Below are 15,552 nucleotides of genomic sequence, written 5' to 3'. Positions count from 1 at the left end.
TACACAGGATTAATGCAATATATTGTATCTGGGCACTACTGGCTGTGTAAAAACGTTTATATTGAAACAATAGATTATACGTGTAAAGAGAGCGCTAGGAAAACGAAAAGTCACTCTGTTAAAAAGTTGTATCAAATAAATAGGACAATGGCACATAAAGTGAGCATTGAAAGTGGTAATTTAGGCCAAGACTTTGCTGGTGGATTGGGCTGACTGTTGTCTTAAGTATACAGTTCAAGAGCTTGAGCAGGGGTATATTACCACCTCAGACAAGTAAAAGCAAATTTGAAGGAATATGCAGCTTTAAACTTTAAGTATAGCATGTAGCAGCATGTTTGCTATAGCTAGATTAAAACACTGAATACATAACACCAAGCAAAATAACAACAAAGCAAAAACATAAGAGGTCACAACAGAAACCAACAGTTAAAGAGAGTGCAATACAAAAAATAGAGTATAAATACAAAAGACAAAACAACACATTATCCACACCACAAAAATGAAACTTAAAAATGCACAAACATCCCAATTACATATTACGAGCTCCACAAATCTGCTTAAATGACACGACGATAAAAGGTATTTGCACCAAGCCCTTCCTTGCCACCAGTGGCATGCATTAGTGCCAGTCAAAAATGTGTTGTATAGTCCGGCCCACAGAGTTTTTTTCTGCTACCTCGTCTTGAACAAATAATACAGATATAATCGTGGTCACTAGATGGCACAGCCTGCTTATCTGTTTCAAAGTCAGTTGTGAAGTATAAGGAGTCCTAGCAGCTCAGTTTTACATCGACATGCCAGTCATCCATTCCTTCCTAAAAATCACTTTACTAGGAAGCAGTAAAACCACCGCAAACGTGACACCGTGTTCAGACTAAGCAGAAGTATTTTTAGCCCCCTTCACATAATTTACTTCAGGATAGCACATAGAGCAGGGACGCTATCCTGTGGAGTCATAACAGCATTCCGGAGTAAAAGGATGGGGGCCTGACAGATAAGCAGTCCAGAGATCCACTGGTTAGGTACCAGAATAAAATAGCATTTAGCCACGAATATCGTGAGGAATTTCCGTCTCATATTTCAGAAATATGAAATGAAGCATGGTTCTTTCAGTGACACGCTGTTTGAAAATATTTCTTAATAGTGTAATACTTTCTATAGGTGCACTTTGTAGCTTACCTGTGAGCAGGGATCATAGATTTCAATATTCATCTGCCTGCCATCCAGACTCAGTCGTTTAGTGTACACACATTCTGCAAAAAAAGCATATGATTTAGATGCCACGAATTGATATCTGTACTGACAAAATGTAGCAATTCTGCTACGACAATGTATGTATCTTTGGTAAAATGCACTAAGGTGAGCTCCGGATACTGGAGTTACAGGGAACGCCAAGGATGTAGAAAGCCTTGTGGCAATTGCGGGTTGTGGGTCCTGCGGGCCCTTACTGTCCCCCTACTACCTCTGTCCACCTTGCTAATCGTCGCTCTGTCCCATTGACTAGCCACCCCCACCTCATCCCCAGTTTCACGTCCTTCACAGTGTTTCTCACCTTCCTATTGTTCTCTGACGGATTGTCTTTTGGTTGTGGTTTTGTGATTTGACACTAAGTTACCTGTGGTCATACTTTGTACCGTTTCTCTTTCCTTCAATAAAGACAGTTTATAAAAATAAAGTAATTAAAGAAATTAAGAATGTCCTGTGCATTACAAGTTGGACCTTGAAGATCATCAAAGAAATGAGGAATTACCAGTAGCATATTTAATTCTGAATCTAATTCTCACTGTAGTTCCCAATTTTGGCATAAGCTTTTTGTTGTTACCAACATATACATTTCAGTATGAAAGCAAATAATTCATAATTCCAATTGGGCCAATAGCTTATGTTTCTGGCCACATCATAATTAAGTCGCCACTCTAATGAGGACCTAAAAGCATAGGCAAAAGGAAGGTGCACACTGGTTATTCATAGTTTGTTCATTTCAATGTACTACGAGACAATTGTTTGCAGTCGTGTCTCGCAATTCTCGCGGGTGTGGGGGGTGGAAGGGGTCACGCGGGGGTTATCACACGGGGGGACAAAATAAAACTTACCTGACCAGTCCTGCGCAGCCTCTGCTCCTGGGCCAGGCTCGCGTTTTCCTGCTCCTGTAAGCCAATCACAACGCCGCAATGGCAGTGTTGTGATTGATGCGGAGTCCCGGACATGGCACCTGTAGGGAGGCCATTTTCTCAAAATGTAGAGTGTGCATGCCTGCTTTGGTCGGCCACAGGACGGACGAAAGCAGTCAGGGTACTCAGAGTGGTGCAAGCCACTCCTCCCCAACCCACCCACCCGCCCGCCCCCAGCCAGGCATATCCTCCCGCCCGCCCCCAACCAGGCATACCCCTGCCTTCTGCTTTCTCGGCAGCACGAGAAGCAGAAAATAAAATGGTATTTAAAATACCTTTTTATTTTCTGCTTCTTGCACTGAGAGAAAGCAGTGGGGCAGTGCTCCTCGGACCTAATGGAGGAGCTGCCCCTGATTTTTTGGATACACTGATGTCGCTAAGTTGAGAATATTGGCTTCTGCCCTAAAATTCCCACCACTTGTAGCACTCAGTCAGGCCACGTCACACAAGTGCAAAGGCCATTGGTCAAATTTGAACCCACAGAATTAGTTGGGAATGAGTGAACTGCATCACAGAGACTCGAGTCCCCAGTTTATGCTGAAGGGCATCAATGGCATTCTCGTGTTTATTCAAAGTCATTCCATTTGTGGGATTTCATGCTTACTTTCTTTAAAACATATTACAACATTCCATTTCTAGTTTCCACATTGGGGGGTCATGCAGAGCATGGCAGAGTGGAAGCACTGCTGTAAATTGGTGGTGATCTTTCCCTGGCAAACCTGCTGATCCAACATTCTATTTAGAGTCATGGAAAGTGCTGGGTTTCTGACCCCGGGGTCTCATTTAGCTATGCTGCCATCAGAAGCAGCCTGTGCAGGTAAGAGCTGCGGGTCTGGGGGGGAGGGGAGAGGGGAATGGATTACAACAGACTACAACAAGGGGAAATTAATTATTTATTTCATTTGCCTTCGTGGTCGTCTGTCCAATCCACCCCAACCCGGCCCCACTGCTCTTATCTGCACAGACTGCTCCTGGCTGCCAGTAACCCTTGAAGTAATGGCCCATCTACCATAGGCCCGTTAGGTCTCAGTGGCAGGTTCCCCAGACTGCTTATGGGTGCATGTTCATCACTAGGTTTCCTGGTCCTGGATCACCATGTGAAGATGCACCAGCAGTTGCTCCAAAAGCTTTAGAGATCCTCTATCAGGAAGCCTTGGATCTCTAAAGAAGGCGGGTGTTCCGCATCTATCTGGAGAGGGGCCTTCACCTCGATGTACCTTGTGGGAAGACAGGACACCCACTAGAGTCTCAATTGCCCTTTTGAGATTTTTGTAAAAAAAATTCTTATGCTCAAATGAAGGAAATCTAGCTTCTGAGGCTGCAACTGAGAATTTATTTGGGGGAGGAGCAGCTATTTTGACTTGGTGGAGAAAGACATAGCTGAAAGAAGATGTATAAAGTACAGCATCCTAGATCTTTTTATTGAGATTGTCCTGAAAATCACTCACAGATTTTTTTTTAATTACTGTGAGCCAAAAAAATGCATACTTGACAACTTTAATGTTAATTTTTCTGTTAAAAAAAGCGAATCAATAATAAACAACACAGACTTTACAAAAGGTATGTCAACTTATATATTCCAGGTTTGGAAGTCAAAGGTATGCTTTGGTCTTCAGTAACTTCTAGATAGAAGTTTGTCTAAAGTCATTTGAGGAGATTAAACATGTGTAACTGATCCCCAAAACCGAGCTCTTTCACTACCTCCAGATCCAGCATTGGGCAGGAGCAGCCAGTGCAGGCAAGAGCGGTGGGGCAGGGCGGGGGGGAGCCAGCAGATGGCAACGAGGAAAAAAAAAATTCAAAAAAAGAAAACCACCCACCCCGCGCCTGCCACACTGACGAGTCGGCGACGAGGCTAGTGCAGGGCAACTGCTTCCCTTCCCCCAAACTCCATTTTCCCTCATCATCGTCTGCTGACTCCCTGCCCCACCACCCCCACCCACACAGGCTGCCCCTGGCATTGGGTCACACAGAGCTGTATCAAAGCAAGCATCACCAAGACACTCACATCTTTGAAACATTCCTCCAACACCTTACATAACTCAAACACCTTTGTTTCTAAAATGTACAATATCCCTAATTCCCCAGCAACTGCATGCAAATTCTCCTTTCAATTGCTTTGGAAGAAAGACCATTACACAACTTTTGACTCCAACGACCAGCAAGAGATGTTCCTTGTTACCAACAACATTTCCTGCCATGCCCATGCCACACATCCTATCAATAATCCTACAAATTCTGGCATTTGTTGACAGGGTTGTGGGTAGACGGGCTCATTATTGCATATAATATGGTTTTGCACCCCAGCTGGGAGAGTTTTGGGATAGGATTTTTTTTCATCATGTCACAGCTCTAAGGCTAAGAGGTAGATACACTTTCCAATCTGGCCTTGCTTAGCAGACTGTCAGAAGTCTAATACCCACTTCATTCTGCTGCTGGTAAGAGAATCTCTTACCTAATTCCTTTTTCGTTAAAATCGTTTTATTTAACAAGCTCAATCGACATTTCACAGCTAAATATATCTGTATGCATACAACTAGGACACACTGATAGCATAAATACAAACTCCAAACAGGGGGCAAATAACAATAGGCTGACCTTCCTACATCACAAAGCAAATAGCTCAGAGTATCAGGGGCCTTGGGCCTCTATATATACCTCTGTAGCTTTGCCATGGGGACCATATTGTTTCCCATTTTTTAGGGCATCCTCTGCTTTTATACACCACTTCTTCTGCTCGCTGGCACCAGTCAAGATCAATATCCCATTCTGCCACCGTTGGGGGCAAGCCCGCACACCTGCGCCTGGCGATAATGAGTTTTGTGCCACCCCTCGCAAGTGCTAGCCACATTGTATTGTGTTTGGGCCAGTTCTCTTCCCCCTTAATCATCAGAAGGAGCCATCGGGCATCTGGCAGTATCCGCGACCCTAGTACAGCAGACATTACGGCAGTCACTTCTTGCCAGAATGAATAAATCACAGGACACTCCCACAAGATGTGAAAAAAGGATCCCTCCTGCTGACTGCCCCTCACACACTGTGCCGTCTGTACCTTTCCCCATCTATGGAGCGATGTGTGTGGGTAGTAAGAGCGGTGTAGTATTCTAAGCTGTACCAATCTAAAACGGGTGCGGATTGCTATTTTTCTGGGGCTTTGCATAGCTTCTGACCAACCCTCATCTTCCATATTACCTAAATCATCTACCCAGGCCCTTCGAAGGGAGTCCAGTGGATCTGGTGCGTTGTTTTTCAGTTACCGGTATATGGTTGACTTTCCCTTGTGGGGAATAGGATCCACCAGTAGTCTGTCTTCTAGTAGGGAGTGATCTGGAAGGATCACACCCTGCTGTATGTGTCTATGTAGGGCATGTGTTAGCCTCAAATAGGAAAATCGTCACTCACAGATTTTCAAACTTTATAAATGGTCTCTGAGGGAGATCCCTAAATTGGTATTTTTTTCTGGATTTTGACTATTTTTAAAACGAGTGATACCATAGTCACATCAGAAAAAAATATAGTGGTGCATTATATGTGGGTGGGGGATGATAAGGTAAAGAGCCTAGCAGGCATATATTTGCGCTACTGAGAAGTATCTCATTTTATTATCTTTTGTAATAGGAAATAATGTTATATTATGCAAAATCCTTAGGATTGGAAGAAGATAACATTCACTAATACATTTCACATTAATGGTCTGTCACAAAAAGGGACATATGAGGTATCTGTTGCAGATTTAACAGACTGATATGCAGATTGTTAAGAAGAGATCCTCATTTTCTAGCTCACTGAATGTCCAGGGGACTGAAAATACAACCAGTAAGAAACATTAATTATGGTTTGAGACATTACTTTGTTAGCCAATGATAAAACTTTTTTCCCTGTTTTATAAATAGGGCTACTGGAATAAATAATGTCACCAGTCACAGAACATTTGCTTGATTGTGGATTTGTCCCACTTGCTTTATAACAAAACTTCCACGAAATGATTTGACTATTAAAAAGAAATCTTCCTCAACTAGACAAATACATTACAAAATGCAAGACAACTCTCAAAGGTTAACCTGTTTCCGTGCACCTTTAGGAAGCCGCATTCTGGAATAAAAGCTTATTCCCAGAGGGCGTCCTCTGGGTTTAGACCAATCACAAGTTTAGAATTCCTTCTTTAGGTCTGATGTTTTGAGTGTACTTAGAAACTAAAATTCACGAAAATAGCTTTCTAGCACCCAGATGGAGACACGTGTACCATCTGGGGTGTGATTTGTGAAGACACGTCTAGCAGTCTAGTATGACAGGGCAACATCTGGCTGTCAAGATTCCTTGTTCTGAACGTATTGTCATTGTTTTCAAGATAAGTAAGGGCATTAGCACTGGGGCACCATATAAGATCCGATGATGTGGAAACTCAGATTAAGGACATCAACATTTTCCCTGCCTCTTATCCATTTAACGTGTCAGTGAGTTTCTCAAATTGCTGCATCAGTAGAACTAAGGAATTTTAGCTGAATTTTTCAAGCAATTAACCAAAGAAGTAAACCCAGGTGGAGTTTTAATTTTGCTGGCAAAATGTACAAAAAGTCTCAAATATCATATTATGAGATTTTGTGCAATTTTCATCCAAAAGCAGAAGTCTTACCATTTTCTGCTCCAACTACTCTCTTTCCAATATCTCACATGACTTTTTTCGTGAATTACGACCTCATGCAAAAACGTCATGCGAGATATCACCACACCACATTTCGGACTACATGCATAACTTTGTATAGCCACACAGCAGATTTGTGATATGATCTGGAGGACCACCCTCCCCCCCCCCCCCCCCCCCGCCGAAGCCGCAGGGGTCAGATCTGATGCAAAGACTTGCAATGCACCAATATAAACTAGAAATCCAGTTGGACTCCAACCAATTCACCATCCACTGAGCACTACTGTACATAAAGTGTTTACTTTCAATGACCAGTGCCACAAGATGAGTTCACGAACATAGTGGAACTTCAAACCCTTCTTCGTAAATGAATATAGCACTCAAAATTACACTGAGAGACAAAACATGCACTGTAACATGTTTAATTTAAAATCTTAAACTAGATCATAAAGTATGAATGGTAACCACTGAGAATACAAAAATGAATGCAGCAAAACGTACCGTCATCAGAAAATAGCATGAACATTTCTAACAAAATTAGGGGCATATTTACAAGGGCTATATCTCCGCTTTTTTGGCTTTTAAAGCCAAAAAAGCGGAGATAAAAATATTGCCCTATTTACAAGAGGGTGATAACATGCATTAGCGCATGTTAGCACCCTTTTACCCGACGCCTCCCTTTGCATCTCTAATGAGATGCAAAGTGGGCGTCACTGGGCAGTACAACCTTGTAAATATCGCTGATGTGCACATCGCGATATTTACAAGGCTGCCCACGCATTTTAGCAGAGGTTAGTTTTTGGAGAAAACAGCTGTTTTCTCCAAAAGCTAACGTCTGCTAAAATGCAGACTTAGCTATACTTACCATTGGGGGTGGATTATGCTGATACGACCACAGGGTCATATCAGCAAGGTTATCGCCGCTGGGAAATTATCACCATTGCGCTATGCGTTGTTAATACAACGCTAGCATGGCGATAATTTCCTGCGATAGCTGGCGATAAAAAAAAATCTCGCTAAGAGCGGCCAGCGATAATTATCGCTGCCGCTTTTTAATATGCCCCTTAATGAGTTATTAGCATCCTAACACCCTCAAGCTATTTTCTAGGAGCTATGCTAATTTTAGCTAGAGCAGCAAATAGCAAGCCTGTGTCAGATTTTCTCAAGATGGATCACACAGCATACCTGCGTTTCCATTATGAAATAGAGAATTATCTATTCTCTATCATAGCTTGTTCGTGGCTGGAATATGAACAGCAACAGGCTCAAGGTCACTTCTTCTCACTGTCCCTGAAGTCGCTTCAAACTGAGGGTGGTTGGCACTGCAAACCAGCGTGACCTCTGGCATGATAGTCCTAGTGTGTAGTCCTTCTCTGACTATTGTCAGATTCCTGAGTTTTTGTAGCATTTGTCCACCTATTGTATCTTAAATTATGGAAAGAATGTGGAGCTGGCAGACACTAAAGCATTAATAATTCCAAACAATTAAAATGACAACTGCCTCATCTCCATTATCATACTGATTATAGGTGACAAGCATTATAAAGAATCAAACATGGCATTCTAGATTGTAAACGGAAATAATGCAAACATATCTATGCATGTCTTGAAAACATCATACTTTCAAGACATGCAAGAGAGCCTGAGGATAGGCACAGAATAGACTTAATAGAGTCTGATAAAACCAAACGTTGGAAATAGAAGAGCAAAAACACGAACTATCACAGTGTTCACGACATCCCCATCTACCCCATCATTAATAATTGATCCTCCCTTAGTACAGACACAGCTCCTTCATCATGCTCAAGGTAGACACACTGGGTACTCATGTTCATAGATGCTGAAACAACCAAGCAAGCACACACTCTGATTGGCTCACTTGGTGGCAACAACATTTGGAACCTAGATTTATTTTTGTTCATTTTTAAATTAATTTGCCACTATTCTTTGCTTCTTTCATCTCGGTGTGCCATAGGACAGTGCTTTCCTCTTCCAGAACTTACAGCTTGAAGCCCAGGCTCACACTTTGGGAACGAAGGTTCATTCATCTCTCTTTGCAGTTATCTGTATTTTTTATTCTCAGTAATTCTACTCACTGCATCACTGTCTCTTGGCAAAGAAAGTTGAGCAAAGTCTGAACACACTTCTGCTCAGGTAGGGAATTGTCAAGTCTCTTCTCTTGTAAATACGACAAGGCTACGTTTTTTATGTATGTTTTATTTAGAGATGGCATCATTCCACAACCACCATGCTTTAAATTTCTACTCAAGGACATGTACGTGTTCTTAAGACAGGTGCTTTGTAATCCAATATCCTTTTTGAGCTTACCTGGAGTAGAAAAGAGACTAGGGGGCATATTTATGGAATAGTGGCTCAAGTCACCTTATTGCACTGTGTCACTGGGAAAGGGCAGTAATGCACCTTATTTAAGGCATATGGTGCATTCCTTACTTTCCCCCTATGCTAGCGCCCTTTAGACAGCCAACACATGCACCCTTGCACCATGGTGCAAGGTTGCCTGCATTGCATGCTGTATTGGTTTTATTGTAGGAAAGGACACCTTCCTACACAAAAAGAATCCTGAGAGGCAATTCCTCTTTCTATGTGTGCTGCAGAATGCAACACACATAGAAAGAGGAAGTAATGAGGAGAAATACAAATATTTCGCCTGGCTACACTTCACCTGGGGAGGCATATATTGTTTTCACATTCCCAGGTTTACAAGGTCTTGGAAATCTTGGAATGTGTCAAAAACCATGGGAGTTGCATGGGAATACCCACGCAACCCCCATGGAATGCCTACCCACTACAGAGTTACGCAGCACAGTGATTTTGTGCTGCGTTGCATTAGTCTAGATTTTTGGAGCCACCCAATGCCACACACAGTGACTTTGCAGGGCTTAAAAATTCTGACTTAAGGTTTGCATCGCTCTTGCACTACATTGCGTGGTGCAAGTGCGATGCAAACTCGACTGGGTCTTAAATATGGCACTAGGTATTTTAACTGGCATTCAATACTCAGAGTAGTTGTGTCTGTGTCTAGTCTTTTGCCTCTCTATTGATACCACTAATATCGGACACTATAGTTCTACAACCATCCATGCACCCAATCATCTATCCATATAGCCACCCATTTCCTTCTTACCACTTATACTCTTCATGAACTCAATCACTCCTTCAATCACACAATCACTGGTGTATCCACTTATCTGAATTTATCATGGAGGTTTGGTTATAGTTTGTTTGTGTGTTGGAAAGTGGCTTATTAGTAGGACTATGTATGGACTTACCACTAATAATAAAGCCATATTCACAAGAAAATGTCTGGTCAATGTCTCAATAAATTATTCCCTGGCTCAATCCTTTGTAGCTGGCAGCGAGCAGGCAGGCTTAATTTAGAAGACAGGTATGTCAAGCTTTTAAAAACACCAATAGATTAAATAAGTAAGACACAATATACAATACAAATCCAACACCAATTTATAAAAATAGGTTATACTTTTATGAACAAAAAGACACCAAAATAACAAAAATTCAATGTGAGTAAACGGAGATAAATTCTTAAAGATTACAAGTGAAACTAGTGATTAGAAGCAAATAGCACTCAAAGGGTTTGAAAAAGGTCACACTGGACTGGGACAAAGTCCTGTGTTCAGGCAACCACAATGTAACACTTTTACACTTACTTCCAGAAGTGTTTCTTGATGCAGGAAAGTGGTCTACAGCACCAGCTAAGGATTCAGATGCTCTGGTTTGCCTCTTTGGGTCTGGGACTACAACTCCCACAATGCACCCGGTCAACTTATGGAACTTTTTTCAAAAAGTTGCTCCAAGCTTCTCCACACTTATGGAACTTCTTCTCTGAAGTTCCTCTTGTGAATTTCTGAGATGGTCCTTGGGATGTTGGTACTACATTTCCCAAAATGGTCCTGGCCAAATCTTTAAAAGTCTCCTGAGCGCACTCCAGATGGGTTCTTCTTGACGGAGATGATGCAAGTGGATCTTTTTTTAACCTGTTACTGTCAAGGACTCTACTCCTTCCACTTTTGAAGAAAGGCAAAGTCCTGTAGTTCAAAGTGTGAAGCAGGTGCAGTAATCCAGAGTAATCCAGCAAGGCAGTCCTTCTACTTCTGTAGTTTTAGGCAGGGAACTCTTGTTCCTCTTTTGTACCTGTTGCTTTCAGGATGTCCCTCCTTAATCCTTTTTAAGCAAGGCAAAGTCCTTAGAGATGTTGTTTCAAAGAGTGCAGCAGGTGCAGTCCTTATGAGTGCAGTCCTCTTGGGGTGCAGACCAAGGGTTCCAGCAGGGCAGTGATTCTTCTCTTGACTATTCTAGGAAGGGCTCTGAGCTTCTTGCAACTCTCCCATATTTATTCAGTGTTCCTGGCCATCTGGCAGGCGGGCACCCTTCACCAAAAGGATGCAGGGTGCTACCCTCAGGTATGACAACTTCCTCCAATGTGTAGCATTTCCTTTTCCCAGAAAGCACAATTTTTCCAAAATCAAAAATGGAGAAAATCCTTTGTCTCTCTAGCAGGCCACTTCACACCCCATTAAGACAGCTTGGCTCAGCCTGGCAGAGGCTGGCCATTCAGAGAAGGACTGCCGGAAAACTGGATTTTGGCTTGCAAAAAACAAAGTTCTATAACTTCTCTTCTGTAATAGTTATAACAAGTCTAATAATGGCAAGTTGTTGGATTTGCCATAACTATTCTTTTAAATTCTTGAATTATATTGTCAGCTCCTTTCAATCACTAGACATACTTTATTAAGGTATTCCCATGTTAGCCTATGGAGCCAATGATTTCAATGGGGAAAAACGAAATTGGCAGTTTGTTCCCTCACTATGTCATATACAACATCTTTTATAATGTTCCTACTTAAAGTTACAAGGCGCCCTACCCCTGGGGCACCTAGGGGAGATCTTAGGGGTGACATCTATGTAAATATAAGATCATTTACTACTATGGAAGTACCTTTAATTCCAAAGTAAAAAGAGCATATAATTCTATTTTAAAAGCAGCCTACAAGGCAGAGCTGGCTTTTAAAATGACAGCAGGCACCACAATAGTGCACACGTAAGTACATTAAGTCTACTGGGCCTCAAACATACATGTCCTACCTTATACTAGGGACTTACAGGTAGGTTATAAGTACCAATTGTAACTATACCCAATTACCATGTACGTTTAATCAGAGCACAGGACCTGGGACTGGTTAGCAGAGAGCAGGGCATAGTCAGAGTCAGAAAACCAGCATATAGTGGTCAAAATGGGGAAGTGGGTGGACACTGCAAACAGGTCCTGGTTTCTCACACTGCGCAACTAGAGAAAGAAGCAAACTGTATGCAAGTCAATGTTGGCCATGTCCCAAAAAAGTCCACCCACTTTACACAACTATGCTATTTCCCAGATGCTCAGACACACAAACAGCAATGCTGTTTCTTCTCTGTGAGGTACAGCTGGAGTCATTAGGTCAGAGCAAAAAGCGACTTTGAGCATCACAACAAGAGATCTGAGGGGTCAATAAGTGCACAAGCAACAAAAGGAGATAGTTTTTCTGACAAACCATTTTAAGATGCAGCTTAAAGGGAAAAGTGATACACTGAAAGATGGACAGTGGAGACCCTAGGTAGGAATAGTAATTTGATGCTACTACAATGCTACTACACCAGCCATCAAGTAGGGTCTATGGTATATAGGCACGCAAATGTGTAAACTTAATTGGGATGAAGGTTCATATCTTCTCCGTATTTATCTCATTACACCAAGTATTTAAGTGCCAGGTTGTGTGTAATACTAATCCAACTTAAACAAAGAATGTATGGGGATCCCAGGAGTTTTCTTCAAATTTCACTTAGTGAAATACTACTGCAATTGAAAGTTGAAAAGTCTGTTTGTATTTATATCATGATCATGGAAGGAAAGGCTAATTCTGCCACTGATCCACTTTCTAAATTAGATTGAGTCACTTTCAGCAAATGCCTATATTTACGAAAAACAGGCTAGAATATGAAAATGAAGTATAATACAGATGTGATTAATGCTAAAGTGGATTAGGCTGCGAGACTGCACGTGGCTTGCCAAGAGAAAGTGTCCTATGATGTAACTCATCATTCATATCGATAGATTTTTTTCTGGTGTCAGCAACAACAGTTCAAGTCATCAGGATTTAAGTATCACATTATTCATCTGAGTTCTGGTTGTGTGCTGTCATGGGAAAACAATGTGCTACTATACTGGTTCTTCTAATTACCACTAGTCATTCTTATGGACTCAACAATTTCATTTAAATAAATCTTTCATAAAAATTAAGGATGTATGCATCTTATAACATAATCTTGCCATGTAGCAATCAAACACTGTTCATCAATAGCCAGGACAGTGAGAAATGATTTATGAATCTGTTCTCCAAGTGAGATTTTTTATATGTTTGAAGTACATGTCTTGTAAATTACAGCGTCTTCAAATTTAAATCAGAGGAAGCTATGATGTGTCCACAATCACTCAATATTGGATTAAGTGTCAAATGCTGAAACAGGATTAGAACAAGATGTATAGTTTTGAAGCGCAGCAATATAGCCACTATACCACTTCAGGTTTAGTGTTTTCTGTTGACACAGGATTTGGTTCTAGCTACTCTAAAAGGTCTATCCTTAAGAAATATGTTTTCCTAGATAAGCCAATTTAGTCACCAAAATCACTAGTTTAGACAGGTCAAGATCTAGGGCTGCATGTAGTAACATTGGGAATAGCGGTTTAAAAATTAAGAGTTTCGCAATTAGGAATTTGCTATTCCTAATGTATGAAACTTTTATTTATAAAATACCAATTCCTGATCAACCTACTTGATCAATAATAATGAGGTAGATCTCGATTTGTGACCCAATAAGCATGATATACATTACAGGGATGGTTGCGTGCTGGGGTCAGTAGACCATCATGTCTGTGAATACTTTTAAATAAACTATTTTTTTTAATGCAGCCCATTTTCCTTAAAGGATAACTGAATGCGTATATAAAACAAAATCACACATTTAACTTTAATTTGGGACCACTGCCTGCTCAAAATTATTTTTTATTAACATTCTCAAAGAAGTCCCATGACGATCTCTTTCCATTCGCACATGGGTTACCACCAATTTTGAATTGGTTGTAAAATATTATGGTTTGTGACCAGGTATTCCTCTTCCAAATACCGAATTGCAAACCCAAATTTCAATTCTTTAGAATTGCAGTTTAGTGTTTGTACATAAAATAAAAGCAGTTTTGCTGTTGATTCTGCAAACTGGGCTTTTTTTTAACTCAAAAATGTTTTGTACATCTGGCCTCTAGTTTCTTTATTTCCCTAGTAAGCTTGACTTTTCTACTTCTTTATCTATATTTTGAACTATATTCCTTCTTGCTGTTTCTGCTTATTTAGTGTTGCTTAGGACTCTTTCCACATTAGCATTGGCACCACATGTTTTGTAAAAATATGCTCTCTTCTTGCAGTTTCTTTCACTGTATTGTTTCTTATAATCTGTGTGATTAAGATACATCCACTGACATATCTTTAGTACTATTCATTATCTTTTCCTAAGATGTTATTCTATTACTCCTTTCGCAATGACCAAATGATTATTCTGGATTTGTTAATGCAATCGCCTTGTGTGGTATTATGATTCTGTTCTCTGAGCAGAGATTTTTTTCTTATGAACATTAATCAAATGTGCCAATCATGGATAACCAGTCATAATCACAATTTAAAAGAGTACATGTGCACTTCAGCACTAATCAGCAGTGCTAAAGTACCTAAAATACCAAAGCTAACAAAAACAGGTCGACAAAATAGGAGAAAGCATGCAAATAGTTTGCGGATACCCCTGCAAAAAAGGGCTAGGTCAATCATCTCTCGATGAGGTGAAACTGCATGTTAGGTACTTAGGTGTGCCAAAATGTACAGGCTACCTTTAACTTCTATCTTTTATGTGGTGCCGCTGGAGAGATACAAAAGCGGGAGCAATGTGATCAAAGTGTCTCAAACAGGTTGCCAGTCTTGTGGCTGCATTGAGGGTTGTCTTGAGCAGAGCCAAGTGAGATTTCAGTGTACCAATGAGCATAAGGATTCCATAGTCTAGTCTTGATAGTGCCAAGGCTTGCACTATATTCTTTAAATCTGTTAGAAGGATGAACAGTTCGATCTCCTTGAGGAGACTGAGTTTGAAAAGAGCACTGCATGTGGCTGTATTGATATTCATGTTCAGGTTTCTGTCCAGGGTGATACCTAAGGATTTAGTGGTGTCAATAATTATGGTTTTGCAACTGAGGGCATCCCTCTGGTTTAGCCATTCTTGTATTGGCATGGAACTCTGGAGAGAGAGATGAGGAAAAGATCCATCTTTAGGGAGATACATTTAAGGTGGTTTAGGGTTAGTCAGGTTGGGATCTTAGCCAGAACATTATTTAGATGTATGATGTCACCTAGGAAGGATAGTTTCCAGTACAACTGCTTTTTATCTGCATACATGTGGTATGCCATATTAGAGTAGAGGATGGAGCCTTGGGGTACTCACAGCCATACCAAGGCTTAGTTTGAATGAAAGCTCTCTAGTTTAATTGGTTGTGAGTGGTCCTATAGATAAAATAATACCCAGCTGAGCACATTTCTTGTCAGCTCCATGTTTTACTTCAGCATCTTCATAAGAGTGACATGGTTGATGGTGTCAAAAGCTGATGATAGGTCAAGGAGTATAAGAAGG

General features: G+C 41.0%; 1 protein-coding gene across 1 annotated transcript in view; it reads right to left on the bottom strand.

Moving 5' to 3' along the window:
- RERGL (RERG like) overlaps window positions 1-15,552 on the bottom strand; it is a 209,798-nt gene that overhangs the window by 112,680 nt on the left and 81,566 nt on the right. Inside the window, exon 3 of the mRNA XM_085652674.1 lies at window positions 1,180-1,253. Coding sequence (XP_085508800.1) covers window positions 1,180-1,253 — 74 coding nt within the window. The remainder of the gene's footprint in view (window positions 1-1,179; window positions 1,254-15,552) is intronic.

This window comes from Triturus cristatus, chromosome 4_1 (genome assembly GCF_964204655.1).
Source record: "Triturus cristatus chromosome 4_1, aTriCri1.1, whole genome shotgun sequence".
Classification (NCBI taxonomy): domain Eukaryota; kingdom Metazoa; phylum Chordata; class Amphibia; order Caudata; family Salamandridae; genus Triturus; species Triturus cristatus.
The sequence above is the reverse complement of the archived record's forward strand: the minus strand, read 5'-3'. Positions and strand labels throughout refer to the sequence as shown.